The sequence below is a fragment of the Belonocnema kinseyi genome, chromosome 8, assembly GCF_010883055.1.
Source record: "Belonocnema kinseyi isolate 2016_QV_RU_SX_M_011 chromosome 8, B_treatae_v1, whole genome shotgun sequence".
In the NCBI taxonomy this organism is placed as follows: Eukaryota; Metazoa; Arthropoda; class Insecta; order Hymenoptera; family Cynipidae; genus Belonocnema; species Belonocnema kinseyi.
Genome location: NC_046664.1, coordinates 104,718,898 through 104,738,864, shown reverse-complemented (window position 1 = coordinate 104,738,864; position 19,967 = coordinate 104,718,898). Strand labels below are relative to the sequence as shown.

The following is a 19,967-nucleotide window of genomic DNA, read 5'->3' as shown; positions in this document are numbered from 1 at the left end:
GCCTGGTATCCCAGAGTCACCGTTCTAGACACCTCACCCAGGTGCCATTCAGCTTTCGGCACGGTTTTCACACCTCCGCTTGGGGGTCAATTCCTTCGGGACAACCCCTGGACAATTGTCCGCGACTGCCTATTTATTTTTGTAACCATATTCAGCAGCAACCTGCTGAATATGGTTGAAAATGTAACTATTTTGTAAAAAAAAGTCCTCTTTTATATCAAAAGTTCAACTACTTTGTTAAGATTTATTTATTTTTATTTGAAGTTCATCTCTTTCGTTGAAAATACATTTTTCAAACTGAAAATTTAATAAATTTAACAATTTGGTTAAAGGTTTAACTCTTTGATTGAAAACTCATATTTTTCGCTTAAAAAATTCCACTTTTTGTAAATGATTTGTCTTTTTGACTTTAAAATTAAATAATTTCATTGAAAATTTATGTATTTTGTTTAAAATTAGTTGTTTTTTTGTAGATCATTAATTTTCTTGGTCGAAAATTCATCTTATTGGTTGACAATTTAACAATTTTATTGAAAATTAATTTTTCTGTTAAAAAATATTAATCTTTATCTGAAAATGTAACTATTATAGGATTGATTAAAAATTAATCGTATATATTGGTAAGTTGAAAAATCGTTTTCTATAAAACATTAATCTTCTTGGTGGAAAATTCATCTATTCCCTTGAAAATTTAAGAATTTTGTTGAAAATTCTTTTTTTTTCTTGTTCAATTCACTTTTTTATCACAGTTTTTATCTGGAAATTGAATTATTCCATTTTTGCTTGAAATTTTATCCTGTACATTGTATCAATTAAAACACCAATTATTTGATAGAAAATTAATATATTTGTTTTCGATTATGATTTTTTTTTTAATTGAAAGAATTTTTAAATAAAATTTTTTTAATTGAATTTAAGGTATTGAAAATTGAAAAATAATTGAAGTGACAAGATGATTATTAATCAGTTTAAAATTAAAGGATTAATAGCTATTAGTTTTTAAAAGCATTTTCAATTATGACTTGAAATATTATTTCAGTCTAAAAAAAATTTATTTTTAACCCATTCGATTTGAAATTTTTTAATTGAAAAAAGAAAATTTCGTTAATTATTAGCAATATTTGAACGTTCATTTAAAACAGTCCATTATAAACAACTATTAAAACCTATACAAATTTGAACAGAATGGTTCGAAATAGAAAGCCTTGAATTGTTAAAATTGTAATGAGCTTAATTTTAACTTTGAACGCTACAATTTTAATTTTAAAAAAAGATTCAAAATTAATTTAAAACTTGAAATTATTGCAAATAATTTGAAACACGATATAGATTTTTGCAAATTAAAAAAAAATTAAACTTTTTGAGAATTGTAAAATATTTAAAAAGAATAACAAAAATGGTTGTGATTGCTAAGTAAATTGAAAATGATTTTTATGTTAAAAAATTAATTTTAAAGGAGTATTTGAAAAGATTTTGAAAATTAAGAAAAAAGGAATCAGGACGATTTTAAGGCAATTTTTTTATTTTGCAGTTTTTTGAATGTTAATTAGATTTTTTTCAAATAGTTAAATTTTTTAGATTTTCAGTTTCAAAAATGTATTTTCAACGAAAGAGATGAACCTTCAAATAAAAAGATAAAAAAATTTAACAAAGTAGTTGAACTTTTGATAGAAAAGAAGACTTTTTTACAAAGAAAGTAACATTTACAACAAAATAATTAATTTTTCAACCAAATAATTGAGTTTTTGTCCAAACGAAATGAATTCTAAAATCCCCAATTTCTTTAATTTCTTTCAAATTCGGATCAAGATATAAATAAGACTATTATAATATTATCATCAATAATATGTGTATGTACACACACATCCAAACACACACACACACGCACACTATTGATGATAATATTATAATAGCCTTATTTATATTGCATATAAAGAGGCGCGCGAAGTATTCAAATCATGAGAATCACCAGCATCGAAACCTGAAAATATTAAGATTCCAATCTCTTGATTTTATTTAAAAGTAGATAGAGATATAAATAGAACCGCCGAAGTGTTCCGACCGGCAATCGTGCACCTTCGAGTTTTCAAATTTAGAAGAGGAGAAATGGGTTGCGCGCGCAACCAGTCATGCACATAGTCTCCTACTATATTCTCACGGCCATAGACCTGTGATAGCATTGGAGTGTACCTCGTTTCAAATCTGGGATCACTGTTCCTGAATAGCGCCGCTCGTCAGTTTTCTTTTTCCCGACCGCAAGTAAGAAGTGTATACATTTTCTTGTTTTTTTTTTGCGTTTTTGATTCAACAAAAACGAGTCGTTTTTGAACAAGAACTGATTCGGTAAGTATTGTATTATTCGTTATATGTACTATAAAGCATTAATCTGGTACATAGTCTATTTTCGTGCATTTATTTGAGTGGCACAATTCGGAGAGACTGGATTGAAATGCCGACGCTCGAAGCGATACCGCGATGGTGGATGATGCAATCGAGCAAATATGAGGAGAAACGGTACTATTCAGAGCGGCATTGTTCAGTGAGCGGACTTTATATGAATTCATAGTTTATCATGAAAATTCGAGAATTAAACAGAAAGTTTTTCAAATAAATAGAAAGATTTTTAAAACGGTGGCTTATAAGTATTTTTAGCAAAATAAATGTATTACTTATCTGCAAAATACTTTTGAGCACTACTGCATAGCACGTCATGGTCCTCAACTGTCAAACTGAGAAAATGAAGCTTAAACTTGAACCATAATATACTCTACTAAAATGTTGTCAAATGTCGAAATAACTTTACCAATCAAAAATAATGGGTGATCAAGAACATATTATTGAAAATTTAATTACCATTATGAATGTATTCTAGCTGATATGAAAAATTGGTTTTGAAGATGGAGTAATATGAAATTCCAAAAATTAATTTGTCCTCACAATTGTAGTAGGTCATGTCCATAAAAGATTGATAAACAAACTATTTATAATGAAATTCTGAAGTGAAAAGTTCAACAAAATGATAGTTTACATTATTCTATCGTATTTCATACGAAGTTGGCATTTTTTCACTTGTAGCGATGCAAAAAGGGACAGGCCATGATGTAATTGTATACACTACGTACAATCAATCTCGAAAGTTGCCTATCCTTAAAATGATTTATAAAATTGACAAAAAAAAAGATCTATTATTAATTTCTGTAAATCCTAATCCTAATGATCAAGGTATCATTTTATTCTTCGAAGGATTCTCTACAATTCTATTTGGGTGGTGTTAATTATAATTTAAACTATGATTGTTTATAACTGTTTAGAATATAATAATAACTGTATGATTTCTCAATTAATTTCCTTAAATAAAATCAACCCAAAATGGAAATTTAGAGAATGCTTCGAATGAGACCTTGATCATTAGGATTAAATGAAAATGGTAACTTTTCCCTACAGAGAAAGGAAAAAGTGTACCTTTAAATAACTACTGTTAAATAAACAATTTTACCCTTAATTCTTTTTCTTTTTCTGAAGTGTGCTTAGAAGTCTCCATCGAGATTTACAGAAATTAATAATAGATCTTTTTTGTTGATTTTATCAATCATTTTAAAGATAGGCACCTTTGAGATTGATTGTATCTAGTGTACATCCTTAATTATCTGCAATAAAATAGGAGACCTCACCTGCATTATTATTAGCGTTAGCCCCATTGCCAGGACTCTGATCATCTGAACTATTAAGATCCATGGAACTGTCAGGACTAACTTCCATCAGAACCTCAACGTTACTCGGCAAGTTGAACATACTACCTACAATTTTAATGTAATTACCAGCTCTTCGACAGCAAATAAAGCAAGAAAAGAAAGGTGACGACATACTAAGCAAGTTACCAAATGGCGTTTGGGACTGTTGTTGCTGTTGGTCAGGGCGCTGCTGTTGATCAGTAGATTGTTGCTGATCAGAGCGGGGCTGTTGGTTGCTACTTGAAAAATTTTGTTGTTGGGCACGTTCCTCTGTGGGATTTTCTCTAGATTCCGCACCTGCTGCAGTTTCTGGTGCAGTTGGTGCGGTTGGAACACTGTTGTTATCCTCGGTGCTGGTACTATTACTTTGTGCATTGCGCCCGTGCAAACTAATATGTGCCTGAGAACGAAACATGAGAGTTAATTCCATAAATACAAAGCTTCTGCTGAAACTTCTTGTGGTTTTCCTGATTTTTTCTTGACTCACCTCAAGTTGAATCGGAATCCCAGCTTGCAAAATAGCAGATTGCTGAATAATTATAGGACGACAACTCAAGTTTCGAGGAGGCGCTTGTCCCATGTCAACGATTATGTCACTCAGTGCGTGGTTCGCGTGTGATATATAGTGTAAAATTCTACTGACTTCGTCCACAATGTGTTGATTTTCCGCAACGCTCTCTGCACCAGTTCCCTGGCATAACAACATCAGTTAAATTAACATGCAATTTCACATTTATTATTTAATTTTACTTACGGTCGGTGAAAGCACAGGATCTGTGGCCATAAGAGCTCGATAGCGTTCTAAATAAGGTCTAAGACGATCTTGAGTGACCATCAGCATTTCCAGTAATTCTGCCATCTGGGGTGGTCGTGGTAGTCTAAAGAACAAAATCTCAAGCTTATAAATACAAACAGTGCCTGCAACACTTTTAAATATTTTAATTCAATTTTTAACTTACGTAGGTGTCGTCCTTGGTCGCTCCGAACCTCTGGGTTCCTCGCCTGATGAACTTTCACGCGGCGGTTGTGGTTGAGGTGCTGTTTCAGATTGATTATCATTACTCGTTGAAACTTCTACTTCATGGATATCCGTATCGTCTTCTGCTGAAATTAAAATTGAACAACATTAAGCTGTAGTGATGGTAAATATTATTAATTAAATTCCTAATCTCACCTGGGCTGCTAGTTACATTCTGAAGTCTAGAGGTGGAAAGAACGTCTGCTACGGCCACTCTTAGGGCATTTTCCATTCTTCTTGTTTCGCGGTTACTCACACAAAAATCTCGTTGACTAAAACAATTAATACTTTAAATTTCAATTTATTCAAACATATAAAAATAAGCAAATAGTCACTAATCGTTACTTACGGTACTCTAGACGATTGGAAAAGTCCGGATTCTATTTCGTTTACTTCATCCTGAGACATAAAGACAGAGCCCACAGATTCTCCCTGACTTGGTCTGTACAGAAAAATAATCAATATTAACTACTAATAACTCTAATTGTCCAAAAGATTTATCTGCAGTCTCTGCTTTAGTCTACTCACTCATATCGAGATGTATCCATAGGATCAGTGGAATCCAGAGGTGAAGATGATTGCGGTCTTTCCGTACCAGAATTTTCAGGCTCAGCACTGTTCGGATTTTCCAATCGGTCCATGATGCGATTCGCATTAATGAGCATACGCTTCGCCATTACCATTCGACTGTTTGATAGTGTATTGCTCAGCTGAGGGACAGGAAGACCTGAAAAGTTTAATTGGAAATATTAAAATCATTATCATTATCTGCATGCAATTTATTGAGCAGACGGGTTAGAAATGTGCACTAACCATGACCTTCAACGACCTCTGTTGGCAAAGTCATAGCACCTAAGTACATTGCATTGCCATGTACTTGAGCGTTGGGTCCAGCATGAGCATTCTGTGTATCTCGGATGATTCGATAGTGAGTTCTGTGAGTACGTCCTGTATTTTGACTATTATTTTGACCGTTATTTTGACTCTGGCCTCCTGAATTTCCTCGCTGTCCAGGTTGAGGAGGTGCGCGTTGTACCAAGTGAATGACTTTTCCATTGACATCTAAAGAAATCATATTGAATAAAATTTTAGGATGGAATAAAAAGAATCTACTATCTATGCTACTATTCAAAAAATACAAGACCAACCATAGTCGTTGAGTTTCTTCTCATCCTGAAGAACTCTACCACAGTAGATTAATCTTTGACAATCTGCTGGCACTGCGACAGACTCTGCTATATACTCTTTAAATCCACGAACTGTTATCTGTTTAGAATAAATTAATGTACACTGAGAAATATTACATACGAAAAAATTATATAATGAGGATTAGTGCTTCTAACTCGTGTAATAAAAATAAGCTTATTTTATTTAAAGTTATACTTGAATTCTCCTTACGACATTGTAAGGGATATCGCATGACGATGTTAAACTTTCCCGGCCATGAGCGTTGAATTTGTAAAATATTTAAATTTATATTTATTTATGTTTTAATAATTTATTTAAATGTTTTTAAAAAATGCATCACAGAAATCTATTCAAATGGTTAGAATAGTAAAATTTTTTAAGTTGAGAGAGAGATTTCGATAGTATATTGCTCTAAGAACAATTTTCTGAAGTTATATGGCCGTATCATAAATAATTTTGAAATGTGAGCATACTAAGCGCATGGTAATATGCCGAGAGGTGCGACATGAGGCGTACGGAGCTGGCTGAAAAACGGCACCCAAAGATCATGAAGGAGGCTCGGACAGCTCGTAGAAAAGCTGCAGCTGAGCAGCAACCATTTTATGAACAAGAGGAAGGCATTTTTCTCGGAACTGCATTTTTGAAAATGGCTGCAGTTGTAACTCGGAAACTAATTAACCGATCAACTTCAAATTTTATCCGGGTATTCGAGATGTATTTTTGCATCGGATGAAGCACTATCATTTTGATTTTCAAAAAAATCGAATTTTCTCATGCGAAAAATGCGCGTTTTTTAATGTAAAATAGAAACTTTTTTCAAAACGCAGCTATTTTTTCAATTTTTAATATTTTCAAGAGATAGTGGTTCATCCCGTGGAGAATCTCATAGAATTTAATAGGAAATTTTCATTTTTTTATTGCAGGCATCCTGATGTGACCTACAACTGCAGCCATTTTTCAACTTTTTTTTAGGACCTCCGCAGCGTCACATATTACTCGGCTTCAGATTAACATTTATATTTCAAATTTTGTAGAATTTTGTTTTAAGAAGTACTAAATATAATCGAAAAATTTTAGACCATTCGACCACGTAGTTTTTTTTTTAATAATCCCGAAAAAAACCTTGACTTTAGACATGAAAAACTGACGTGGCCCCTTAACATTTTAAATCTTGTATTCCACATGAAGGAAATAAAACAATTTATGACACACATATTTTGTAAACTGATTAGAAGAATTAAATAAACTCAAAATATGAACACTTTTGCGGAACATAACATCTCTAGGTATGATAAACTGGCACAACGCTATCAAGGTAAAGAAATATGTAACCTATAATAATAAATGTTTTCTCCTAAAAATTTGGGAAATGATGGCGAACATGCTAACGGACGTCCTTGTACACTTTTTTTGTGGGTTATTTAAAAAAAATTGAACTGCTAAATTTTAATAATTTGCATGGCGCTTAGGAATTAGTATCGATTTTATCAATGTTAGATTCCCCCGACTTTTTCCCTAGATTAATCAATATTTTTCTTCAAAATCTGGGGAATGATAGCGGACGTCCATGCATACTTTTTTTTTGTAAATTCTAGAAAAAAATTGATTTTGCTGAAAACGTGTGTGTACATTTCGAGGTTATGTGTGTTGCAATTCTCCCGAGCGTTACTTCCAAACTACACAATATTTTTGGCTGAAAATTTTGGACTTAAAAATAAACATAGCAACTAATATCCCGGAACTAACCTTGTTTATCGGCAATAAAAAAAGTTTATTTCATAAATAATTTCAAAATTATTGGAATGACAGAGCTGAAAAACGATCCTAACTTCAAAATAATGCACATGCATAAAATTGTTATATAGCACAATACATTTTTTTGGTATTTTCTCTCTAAAAAGAGTCCGGAGACAGGTATGTTAAGCTGGCACAACACTATGAAGGTATAGTGATGTAACCTATTTCATAATTTAGGGCTCATTTAGAGCTAATTCGGGCCCGTGGTCCTAAATTTTGGGCTCTTTTATTATTTTTTTAAAATAGTATTTGGGCTAGCTTAACGTTAAGCTGGCCGAACATTGCTGTAAAAGGTGCTAAAAATGATTTCACGGAAAATTCAACTTATACAATAATTTAGGTCTCATTTAGGGCTCTGAGAATATAATGAAATTTTAAAAAAAATTGTTTAAACAATTTTTGTTTAAACAATTCTAATAAAAATGAAGTAAACAATTTTCTTCCTTTACCCTATGTTAAGGCTCACTTGGGGCTCCATGAATATGGCATTTGAATTTTACAATAAATTATTTAAACAATTATTCTTTAAACAAATTTGAAACAAAAAATATTTTATTTTCTCCTGCATAATTTCAGGCTCATTTAAGGCTCCTGAAAAATCAGCGACCGAAGGTCTCGTGATATTTCCTTTGCCCTTTTTTTTGGTTATATATGGTGTTGTGCCACCTTAACGTTATCAAAAATACATGAAGAAAACAATAAAACCCATTTTTTCTCCTTGCATAATTCAGTGCTCATTGAGGACGAATTTGGACCCGTAGTCCCAAATTTTGGGCTCTCGTATTTTTTGTAAAAAATAGTGTTTGCAATAGCTTAACGATAAGTTGGTTCAAGACTGCTTTAAAACGTTATAAAAATTATTTTACTAAAAATTCACCTGATATAATAGTTTAGGGCTCATTAAGGGCTCTGGGAATATAATAATTAATTTTTTTTTTAATATTTAAACAATTTTTGTTTAAACAAATTTGCCAAAACAAAATATTTTCTTTTATTTTCTCTTGCATAATTTCAGGCTCATTTAAGGCTACTGAAAAATCATCGACCGAAGGTTGCTTGATATTTCCTTTGCCCCTTTTTTTGGTTATACAGGGTGTTGTGCCACCTTAACGTTATAAAAAATATATGAAGAAAACAATTAAACCCATTTTTACTCCTCGCATCATTTAGGGCTCATTGAGGACTAATTTGGGTCCGTAGCCCTAAATTTTGGGCTGTCGTATTTTTTGTAAAAAATAGTGTTTGCAATAGCTTTACAATAAGTTGGTTCAAGATTGCTGCAAAACGCTATAAAAACGATTTTACTAAAAAATCACCTTATAGAATAGTTTAGGGCTCATTAAGGGCTCTGGGAATATAATAATGACAAATTTAAAAAAAAAGGTTTAAACAATTTTTGTTTAAACAAATTTTTTTATTTTTCATTATCATATTCCCAGAGCCCTAAGTGAGCCCTAAATTACTGTATAAGGTGAATTTTCCGTGAAATAATTTTTAGCACGTTTTACAGCAATGTTCGGCCAGCTTAACGTTAAGCTAGCGGTAGCACTATTTTTTTTTTTAAATAAAAGAGCCCAAAATTTAGGACCACGGGCCCAAATTAGCCCTAAATAAGCCCTAAATTATGAAATGGGTTACATCTCTATACCTTCATAGTGTTGTGCCAGCTTAACATACCGATGCCCTTAACGTTAAGCTGGCAGAACATTGCTGTAAAAGGTGCTAAAAATGATTTCACGGAAAATTCACCTTATACAATAATTTAGGGCTCATTTCAGGCTCTGGGAATATGATAATGAAAAATTTAAAAAGATTGTTTAAACAATTTTTGTTTAAACAATTCTAGTGAAAATAAAATAAACAAATTTCTTCCTAGACCCTACTTTAAGGTTCACTTAGGGCTCCATAAATATGATATTTAAATTAAACAAAAAATTGTTTAAACAATTATTGTTTCAACAAATTTGCCAAAAAAATATTTTCTTTTCTCTTGCATAATTTCAGGCTTATTTAAGGTTCCTCAAAAATCATCGACCAAAGGTCGAGCGATATTTCATTTTCCCTTCTTTTTGTTATATATGGTGTTGTGCCACCTTAACGTTATAAAAATACATAAAGTAAACCATAAAACCCATTTTTACTCCTCGCATAATTTAGGACTCATTGAGGACTAATTTGAGACCGTAGTCTCAATTTTGCGCTTTTTTATTTTTTTGTGAAAAATAGCGTTTGCAATAGCTTAACAATAAAATGGTTCAATATAGCTGTAAAACATAATAAAAACGATTTTACTAAAAATTCACCTTATAGAATAGTTTAGGGATCATTTAGGGCTCTGGAAATATGATATTAAATTTTTTTTTAATGTTTGAACAATTTTTGTTTAAGCAAATTTGCAAAAAAAAATTCTTTTCTTTTTTTCTTGCCTAATTTCAGGATCATTTAATTAAGGTTCCTCAAAAATCATCGACCGAAGGTCGCGCGACATTTCCTTTTCCCTTTTTTTTGTTATATATGGTTATAAAAATACATCAAGAAAAATATAAAACCCATTTTTACTCCTCGCCTAATTTAGGGCTCATTGAGCATTAATTTGGGCCCGTAGTACCCAATTTTGGGCTTTTTTATTTTTTGTAATAAATAATGTTTGCCATAGCTTAACAATAAGATGGTTCAAGATTACTGTAAAACGTAATAAAAATGATTGTACAGAATATTCACTTTGCAGAATAGTTTAGGGCTCATTTAGGGCTCTGGGAATATGATAATGATAAATGAAAAAAAATGTTAAGCAATTTTTGTTTAAATAATCCTGTTAAAAAAGAATTAAATAATTTTGTTTTTTCATCCATTTTTAAAGTTTATTTAGGGATCCCTGAATATTTTATTTGAAGTTAAAAAAATTGTTTAAACAATTTTGTGTACAAAAATTTCTTTAAAGTGCGTTATTATTAAAAAAAAAGTAGCAACTTTTCAAGATTCACAAGGTAAAATAAATTCTTAATACGAATGATAATTTTTCAAATAATTAACAGATATTACTAGCGATTTCAAAAAAGAAAATGTGAAATTTCTTTTTTCAGAAAGGAAACAGATTAGGGTAGATCAATCACCGAAAATTTAGAGAAGAATTTTTACACGTATGAATTTGAAGACCCTAGGCTACACTCTGAACGCATATTCTACATAAATGTAGAATTTTTGCATTTTTAACGTCAACTTTCGCTCAATTAGCAAATTTGTGAAGTTTCCGAATTCAATTTATGTTTCTCACCTGTATGTATATGAGCGTTCAGTGTTCAATTGTAAGTAAGCAAAAGCGGCCGATAGTGCTTCTAAAGCACTATCGGTGTTTAAACAATTTTTTTTTCATTTTTCATTATCATATTCCCAGAACCCTACATGAGCCCTAAACTATTCTATAGGGTGAATTTTTAGTAAAATCATTTTTATTACGTTTTACAGCAAGCTTTAAGCTATTACACTATTTTTTACAAAAAATACTAGAGCCCAAAATTTGGGACTACGGGCCCAAATTAGTCCTCAATGAGCCCAAAATTATACGAAGAGTAAAAATGGGTTTTATGGTTTTCTTAATGCATTTTTTATAACATTAAGGTGGCACAACACCAAATATCCTATCATCCTATCATAAAAAAGAGGTTGTGACATAATCTCGAAGTCTGAAGCCACATTATCTCTTCACCTATTGGTTGAATTAAAACGCGCCGCCTATTATTTAGAATCGAGAACAGAATCGAGATCAGCGGAACCTATTATGAAGGCAATGCATGCGCACCGAAAAACTCTAGCCCTGATGTGCTCCGTTTGGCGGCGGTAAATTCTTGGGATACAAGTCGAATCTGGAGTTTGAATTGTACAATTTTGACTTGCATTTCATTCAAAGCTAGCTCTAAGGCATCAAGGCACATTCGAGGGATCTGTTTACATAATGGATGTAAACATTCCTTGCGATCGTGCCGAATTCGAGTGGAGCTCATATGTATATTTTTTTTAACATTTATTTAATCTTCAAACATTGTAATTACTTAAACAATTTTCATAAATGGCTATTTTTTAAATAATACATTTAATTCATAATGTTACTTTGCATATTTACAAGAAATATTAATTATTTAAACAATTTTAATTTAAAAATTAAGACTAAGAATGTCTAACCGATGACTCTTTTCTATGTTGCTATGCAAATTTACATAAAATATTAATTATTCAAATAATTTCAATTTAAAAACTAAGAGTTTGGCCTTTTTTCTACAAGTCAGTTTGTTCACGGAGTCAACTAAGAATGTCTATCAGATTAGTCTTTTCTATTTTGCTTTGTAAATTTACAAGAAATTTACATCAGCTATTATTTATTTAAAGAATTTCAATTTGAAAATAAGAGTTTAACCTTTTTTCTACGAGTTAATTTTTTTATAAGTCAAGTAAGAATGTCTATACAATGACTATCTTTTAGGCTGCTTTTCAAATTTACAAGAACTATTAATTATTTAAACAATTTTAATTTAAAAATTAAAAGTTTGGCCTTTATCCTATCAATCAATTTGTTTTTGAAGTCAACTAAAAATGTCTATACGATGACTCTTTTCTATGTTGCTTTGCAAATTTACAAGAACTATTGAGTATTTAAAGAATTTCAATTTAAAAACAAAAAGTTTCACCGTTTTGAATCGAGTCAATTTTGCGACGAAGTCAACTAAGAATGTCTATCGGATGACTCTTTTCTATTTTGCTTTGTAAACTTACAAGAACTATTATTTATTTAAAGAATTTTAATTTAAAAATAAGAGTTTAACCTTTTTTCTACGAGTTAATTTTTTTACAAAGCTAATTAAGAATGTATATACAATGCCTCTTTTTGCTGCTGCTTTTTAAATTTACAAAAACTATTAATCATTTAAACAATTTTAATTAAAAAATTTAAAGTTTGGCCTTTATCGTACGAGTCAATTTGTTTTCGAAGTCAACGAAGAATGTCTATCCGATGACTCTTTTCTATTTTCCTAATAATTTACATAATCTATTAATTATTTAACTAATTTCAATTTAAAAATAAGAGTTTGTCCTTTTTTCTACGAATTACTTTTTTTACGAAGTAAAGTAAGAGTTTCTATACAATGACTCTTTTTATGCTGCTTTTCAGATTTGCAAGAACTATTAATTATTTAAACAGTTTTAATTGAAAAATTAAAAGTTTGGCCTTTATGCTACGAGTCAATTGGTTTACGAAATCAACTTAGAATGTCCATTCGATGACTCTTTTCTATGTTGCTGTGTAAATCTACAAGAACTATTATTTATTTGAAGAATTTCAATTTAAAAATAAGAGTTTGACCTTTTTTCTACGAGATAATTTTTTTTATAAGTCAAGTAAGAATGTTCATTGGATGACTCTTTTCTATGTTGCTTTGCAAATTTACAAGATGTATTAACTATTTAAAGAATTTTAATTGCAAAATTAAGAGTTTAACCTTTTTTCTACAAGTGAATTTGTTTACGGAGTCAACTAAAAATGTCTATCGGATGACTCTTTCCTATGTTGCTTTTTAAATTTACAAGAACTATTAATTATTGAAACAATTTCAATTAAAAAATTAAGAATTTAGTTTTTTTCTACGAGTAGGCTACATTTTTTAACATAATTAACTAAGAATATCTTTTCGATGATATATTTTCTCTGAAGCTTTGAAAATCTACAACAATCTTTTAATTAATAGACACAATTTGTTTACGAAGTTAACTGAGATTATTTTTACGATGAATCTTTCCTAAGTTATTTGTTAAATTTACAAGAATTGTTAATTATTTAAAGAACTTTCATAAAAAATCCAGAATTTTGCTATTTTTCAACGAAAAAGGTCAGTTTTGTTTTACAAATTTAATTAGGTACGTCTTTCCGATTAATTATAATAATAAAATTTTCATGATTTATTATTCAAACTACTTTCATGAACAAATTAAGAGTTTGGGCATTTTTGAAAAATAGGCGTAATTTGTTTGTAAATATCAACAAAGATTGTATTTCCAATCACTTTTTTACTATGACACTTTGCAAATTTACACTAATGACTTATTATTAAAATAAATTCCATAGACAAATTCGGAACTTAACTGTTTTTTAGATTTTTAACTATTTGAACATTTTAAACAAATTAGTTTTTATAAGAAAATGTATGCACTATATATTTAATAAGAATTAAAAAATAAATTAAAAATGTATAATGGTATAAAAACTTTAAATTTTCATTAGTTTCAGTAATTATTTCTTTTTATTAATTTCTTCCAGTAATTTCATAATAGTCTATGAATTTTAGTACAATTTAATCACAATGCGGCTACAAACGAGTTTATTCGAATTACTCGCAGTTGCCTAAACATTTGGCCAGGTGAGAGGAAAACTGCAGAAAACCACTTTCCGAGTTTAGCCGGGCTTTCAAAATTCGAATACACAACCCGGTCGTACCTCGTAGATGTTCACCCATCCAAGTGCTAGGGGCGCTCGAAATGGCTAAACATTTGGACTCTTCTCGAGTCGAAATCATTTACCATGTATTACTATGAAAATTGGTACATACCGACATTTCATATGTTTTTTCTAAACTTGCATAAACATGTTTAGTGTTGCACAATAATTTATTCTGCATCTTGAGAGGGTAGCCGTGTGGGGCCGTGTACAAATAAAAGTTATTAAAGCAAAAATGAATATCGCAGTATCATGATTTTTCAGGAGCCTTAAGGACTAGTCCCCGGTTACGAGCATTTTTTTTGGTGTTCACTGTGTCCACACGGATTGAGATATCGTGTTTAAAATTTGACAGATTAAATAAAAAGCACTAAAGAATGTTTGCATACATCAATATGTTTATAGTTTTAAAGAAAGTTTATTTATAAATCGATTAAATAGGATATTACCATTCGAGATATAGCACTTTGCAGATAATTTTTGGTTTGATGCATTTCGGATTTTTTGTTTCGTGTATATTGAGCACTGACACCAATTAGGGACTAAATCGTCTAAACCTCAAACAAAATTAATATAAGCAATAAAATTTGCACATTCGTTGCAAATCAACAAATAAGTATCTGCACACACGTAACCTATTATTATTTTTAGAGCATTTTTAGCAATTTCTAGCGGAGAAAAAAACTTTGAACGTCGATAAAGTCGAGATCACGTGACTAAGTTCGTTCATGAACTTTTTGTGTAGAATGATTTTCATGTTTTTGGTCCTAAAAATAAAAGATAAATTTCAAATTGGAAACATAGCAACTCCAGAAATGTAATCAAATTTACTCTTCGGAGTTTTCCAACCAACTTCCATAAATCTTGACGTCTTATTTTTGACGTTGAATCGATCAGCTGATAACTATTGTTGACAGTGAACCAAACGGCGGGGCTCAGCGTCGGACTCGGCTTATCTTTCGCCCGCGGGCGAATTTTGATTATTATTGGTTTGGTATAAATTAGAATTGTTTCACACCAGTACAAAAAATCCACAAGAATATATAACTATTAGAAAATTTTAATTATTTTCTGAAGATGAACATTTATCAAGATGGGACTTGGATGGATTTTCGAGTATTACGTTCTAAGATGTTCCTCGATTTTTTTAAATTGAGACATCTAATTTATCGACGTTAAAAGTTTTTTTCTTATTCCTATAGTGTTTCACTAGAAAACTTTCTTCGTAATTATAAACATTTTGATACATACAAACCTTTCTTAGTTCTTTCGGTATAAATGCCTAAATCCTGAACACGATATCTCAATCCTTGTAGACGTAGTGAGGACCGAAAAAAATGAAAATCATTTCATTCTCCTCACAAAAATTTCATGAATGAACTTAGTTACGTCATATCGATTTTATCCACGTTCAAAGTTTCTTTTTCTCACCACTAGAAATCGGTAAAAATGCTCCAAAAATAATGATAGGTTTCGTGTATGCAGATACTTATTTGTTGATTTGCAACGAATGTGCAAATTTTATTGCTTATATTAATTTTGTTTGAGGTTTAGACGATTTAGTCCAAAATTGATGTCAGTGCTCAATATACACGAAACAAAAAATCCGAAATGCATCAAACCAAAAATTATCTGCAAAGTGCTATAACTCGAATGGTAATATCCTATTTAATCGATTTCTAAATAAACTTTCTTTAAAACTATAAGCATATTGATGTATACAAACGTTTTTTAGTGCTTTTTATTTAATCTGTCAAATTTTAAACACGATATCTCCATCCGTGTGGACACAGTGAACAACAACATAAAATGCTCATATCCGGGGACTAGTTTGGTCACGTGGTCACGAAGAGCATGCCCTTAAATGAGCCCTAAACTATTCTATAAGATGAATTTTCAGTAAAATCATTTTTATTACGTTTTACGACAATCTTGAACTATCTTCTTGATAAGCTATTGCAAACAATATTCTTTACAAAAAAATACTAGAGCCAAAAACTTGGGACTAAGGGCCCATATTAGTCCTCAGTGAGCCCCAATGAGCCTCAATGTGAAATTATGCAAGAGAAAAGAAAATATTTTTTTTTTTTGGCAAATTTTTTTAAACAATAATTGTTTAAACAATTTTTTGCAATTCAAAGATCATATTTATAGAGCCCTAAGCGAGTCTTAACATAGGGTAAAGGAAGAAATTTGTTTACTTCATTTTTACGAGAAATGTTTAAACAAAAATCGTTTAAAAATTTGTTTTTCATTTCTTATTACCATATTCCCAAAGCCCTAAATTATTCTATCAGGCGAATTTTCCGTGAAATCATTTTTAGTATATTTTACAGCAATGTTCGATAAGCTTAACAGAGCTGCCAGATCGTGGATGAAATTTACCCCCACCATACCTACCGTTTGGGAGCCGCAAAACAGAAGGTGCATGATTACCACTGTGAGTTCGTGTATAAGCCGAAAATGCACGATTCGACTTCGGTTTTCTGCTGTGCGATGATTGCCGATCAGAAAGCTTCGTAAGACTTCGGTGGTCTTCTATTTATATCTCGATCCCCATTTGAAAGAAATGGAAGATATTGGCGAATTTAATGTTTCGCGTGAATCTTCATTTCATGCATGATTCGATTTTGAGGTTATGTTTTCCAGGTGTATATAGTATGAATATTATTATACATATTATAATTATCAAACATAACATTAATTTTAATTAATAGTCAACTAACTTTAAACAGAAATAGTTAAACTTTCAACTAAGAAAATTAATTGCCTGTAACGAACAAAAATTTTAATAAAATACCTAAATTAGAAAAAAAATTTTTAATTTGTTTTAAACAAAAAATTTAATTTGTATCCAAAAGGCTGAATTGTATACGAAAAAAGGCATTTTTAATCAAATACATGGATCAAATACAGTGCTTTAAATTATTGAAAATAATTGAAAATCCCTTGAAATGTTTTAGAACATCCTAAAATATTTAAAATCCTTTAAAATCTCTTGACATTTTTCAAAGCTCTTGAAAATTCCTTGCAATTTTGAAAATACCATAAAATATTTAAATCATTTAAAATCTCATATCAAATTATTGAAATTAATTGGAAATTCCTTGAAATCTATTAAAATATCCTAAAATATACCAAATCCTTCATTATCTCATATTAAAGTGCTGCAATCAATTGAAAATTACTTGGAACCTTTTAAAATACTCTCAAATATTTCGAAACCTTTACAATATTTTGAAAATCTTGACATCTTTTAAACATGTTTTAAAAGACGCCAAGGAATTTTCAATTGATTACAGAACTATAATACGAGATTTTAAAAGATTTGATATATTTTAGGATATTTTACTAGATTTTAAGGAATTTTTAAATGATTTTAATCATTTAGTACGAGATTTTAAAGGATTTTAAATATTTCATGTTTTTTAAATTTGAAGGTATTTTTAAGAGCTTTCAAAAAATTCAAGAGATTTCAAAAGATTTGTAAGGATTTTAAATATTTGGGGAAGTTTTAAAAGACGCCAAGGAATTTTCAATTGATTACAGTACTTTCATATGAGATTTTAAAGGATTTGATATATTTTAGGATATTTTAATAGATTTCAAGGAATTTTCAATTGATTTCAATTATTTAAAATGAGATTTTAAAGGATTTGAAATATTTTAGGGTATTTTTAAATGTGCAATGAATTTTCAAGAGCTTTAAAAAATTTCAAGAAATTTTAAAGGATTTAAGCTTTTTTAGGAAATTTTAAAACATTCCAAGGAATTTTCAATTAATTTCAACAACTTAAGAGAAAACTAATTGTTTTAGTTGAAAGTTTAACTATTTCTATTTAAAGTTAGTCAACTATTAATTAAAATTAATATTATATTTGATAATTATAATATGTATAATAATATTCATACTACATACACCTGAAAAACATAACCTCAAAATCGAATCATGCCTGAAATGAAGATTCACGCGAAACATTAAATTCGCCAATATCTTCCATTTCTTTCAAATGGGGATCGAGATATAAATAGAAGACCACCGAAGTCTTACGAAGCTTTCAGATCGGCAATCATCGCACAGCAGAAAACCGAAGTCGAATCGTGCATTTTCGGCTTATACACGAACTCACAGTGGTAATCATGCACCTTCTGTTTTGCGGCTCCCAAACGGTAGGTATGGTGGGGGTAAATTTCATCCACGATCTGGCAGCTCTGAAGCTTAACGTTAAGCTAGCGCAACCACTATTTTTTAGAGAAAATAAAAGATCCTAAAATTTGAGACCACGGTCCTAAGTTAGCCTTAAATGAGCCCAAAATTATGAAATAGGTTACATCTCTTTACCTCGATAGTGCTGTGCTAGCTTAACATACCTGAAATCTCTGTGAGGTGTGCCTAGAGTGCAATTACAACGAATTAGGGCATGTGACCCAGTCAAAAGCTTATATTACCGACCTCACTTTTTTAGTGTACTGAATTTTCTTTGAATTCAAGAACTTTTTATTCAAATAAAATATCAGACTGAAACGTTGAAAAATGTATCAGAATACCATAAACTACGTCTGTGTACTTCATTTGAGTAGGAATTTCGCTCAAAATTCTTTTCAAAGAAATTAAAACGGGTACCATTTTTTGACATATTGTCTTTGCATCTTGCCATTTTTTGAACCAAAGAATTTTTTTACATGTAAAATATCGGCCTCAAACTTCGTGAAATGCAAGAGCCAACAGTAAATTACATTTATATGCGTTTTTTTACATAATAATTTTTATAGAAATTTCTACTCAAATGAAGTACATAAACGTACTCTGTGGTCTTCTAAAACAGTTTTCAAAGTTTCAGTCCGATATTTTATTTACAAAAAAAGTTCTTAAGGGCATGTGATACTTCGAAATTATCGATTTTACCAGTTTTAGGTTGCCCCGGCTTATTTCCTAAAATAATACATTTTTTGTCTCAAAAATTTGGGACGTGATAGCAAACATGTTAACTGACGTCCTCGCACAATTTTTTGAGGGGTTAATTAAAAAAAAATTAATTTTGTGAAAATGTTATTAATTTGTGTGGCGCTTAGGAATTAGTATCGATTTTTTCAGTGTTAGATTACCTCGGCTTTTTCCCTACAATAATAAAGTTTTTATCTTCAAAATCTGGGGAATGATAAGTCCACGCTCGTGTCCACACTAACCTAAAAAAGTGAATTTGTATGAGTTTTTTGTTCGTGTCATATTTCTATTTTATTCGTGTTATCTGTGGTAAGATGGCGGAAAAAAAGGTGAGATCGCCTAATTTTCTTCCGAATGCTCCTTCGATTTGATTCAGCAGATCATTTACACAAGCTTTTGTTAAGCGAAATCTCGTTTGAAAAGCGTCGTCGAAATTATCAAGAAATTCATTCTTTCTTTTAAAATTCGCGGTCTTCTGCGGATAAATTCAAAAATGTCTTCTTCCACTACGTCATCAGACAACCTCAGAACTTCTTCCAAAAACCATATTTCACAACGACACTGCACTTTTTAGGTTAAAGGACGATTAGTAGTAGTAGTAGATTTATTGAACACTCAGTTACAAATTTCATAAAAAATTGCACATAAAATAAATAAATGAAAACACTTGTTGGGGACCATTAGGTCTATGCAAGTGGAGATCCGAAAGTACGAGGGTAGTTCAATAAGTCCTTAGAATGAAGTATAAAAACAATTTTTTTTGGGTAAATTTTTTTTTATTTTTCAACATAATCTCCTTGGAGC

At 30.5% G+C, this 19,967-nt stretch overlaps 1 protein-coding gene across 1 annotated transcript in view; it reads right to left on the bottom strand.

Moving 5' to 3' along the window:
- LOC117178631 (large proline-rich protein BAG6) overlaps positions 1 to 19,967 on the bottom strand; it is a 56,714-nt gene that overhangs the window by 25,530 nt on the left and 11,217 nt on the right. Inside the window, exons 2-11 of the mRNA XM_033370054.1 lie at positions 5,898 to 6,015; positions 5,563 to 5,811; positions 5,278 to 5,476; positions 5,099 to 5,191; positions 4,906 to 5,021; positions 4,691 to 4,835; positions 4,486 to 4,609; positions 4,219 to 4,422; positions 3,867 to 4,131; positions 3,667 to 3,797 (exon numbers count right to left, since the gene is read on the bottom strand). Coding sequence (XP_033225945.1) covers positions 3,667 to 3,797; positions 3,867 to 4,131; positions 4,219 to 4,422; positions 4,486 to 4,609; positions 4,691 to 4,835; positions 4,906 to 5,021; positions 5,099 to 5,191; positions 5,278 to 5,476; positions 5,563 to 5,811; positions 5,898 to 6,015 — 1,644 coding nt within the window. The remainder of the gene's footprint in view (positions 1 to 3,666; positions 3,798 to 3,866; positions 4,132 to 4,218; positions 4,423 to 4,485; positions 4,610 to 4,690; positions 4,836 to 4,905; positions 5,022 to 5,098; positions 5,192 to 5,277; positions 5,477 to 5,562; positions 5,812 to 5,897; positions 6,016 to 19,967) is intronic.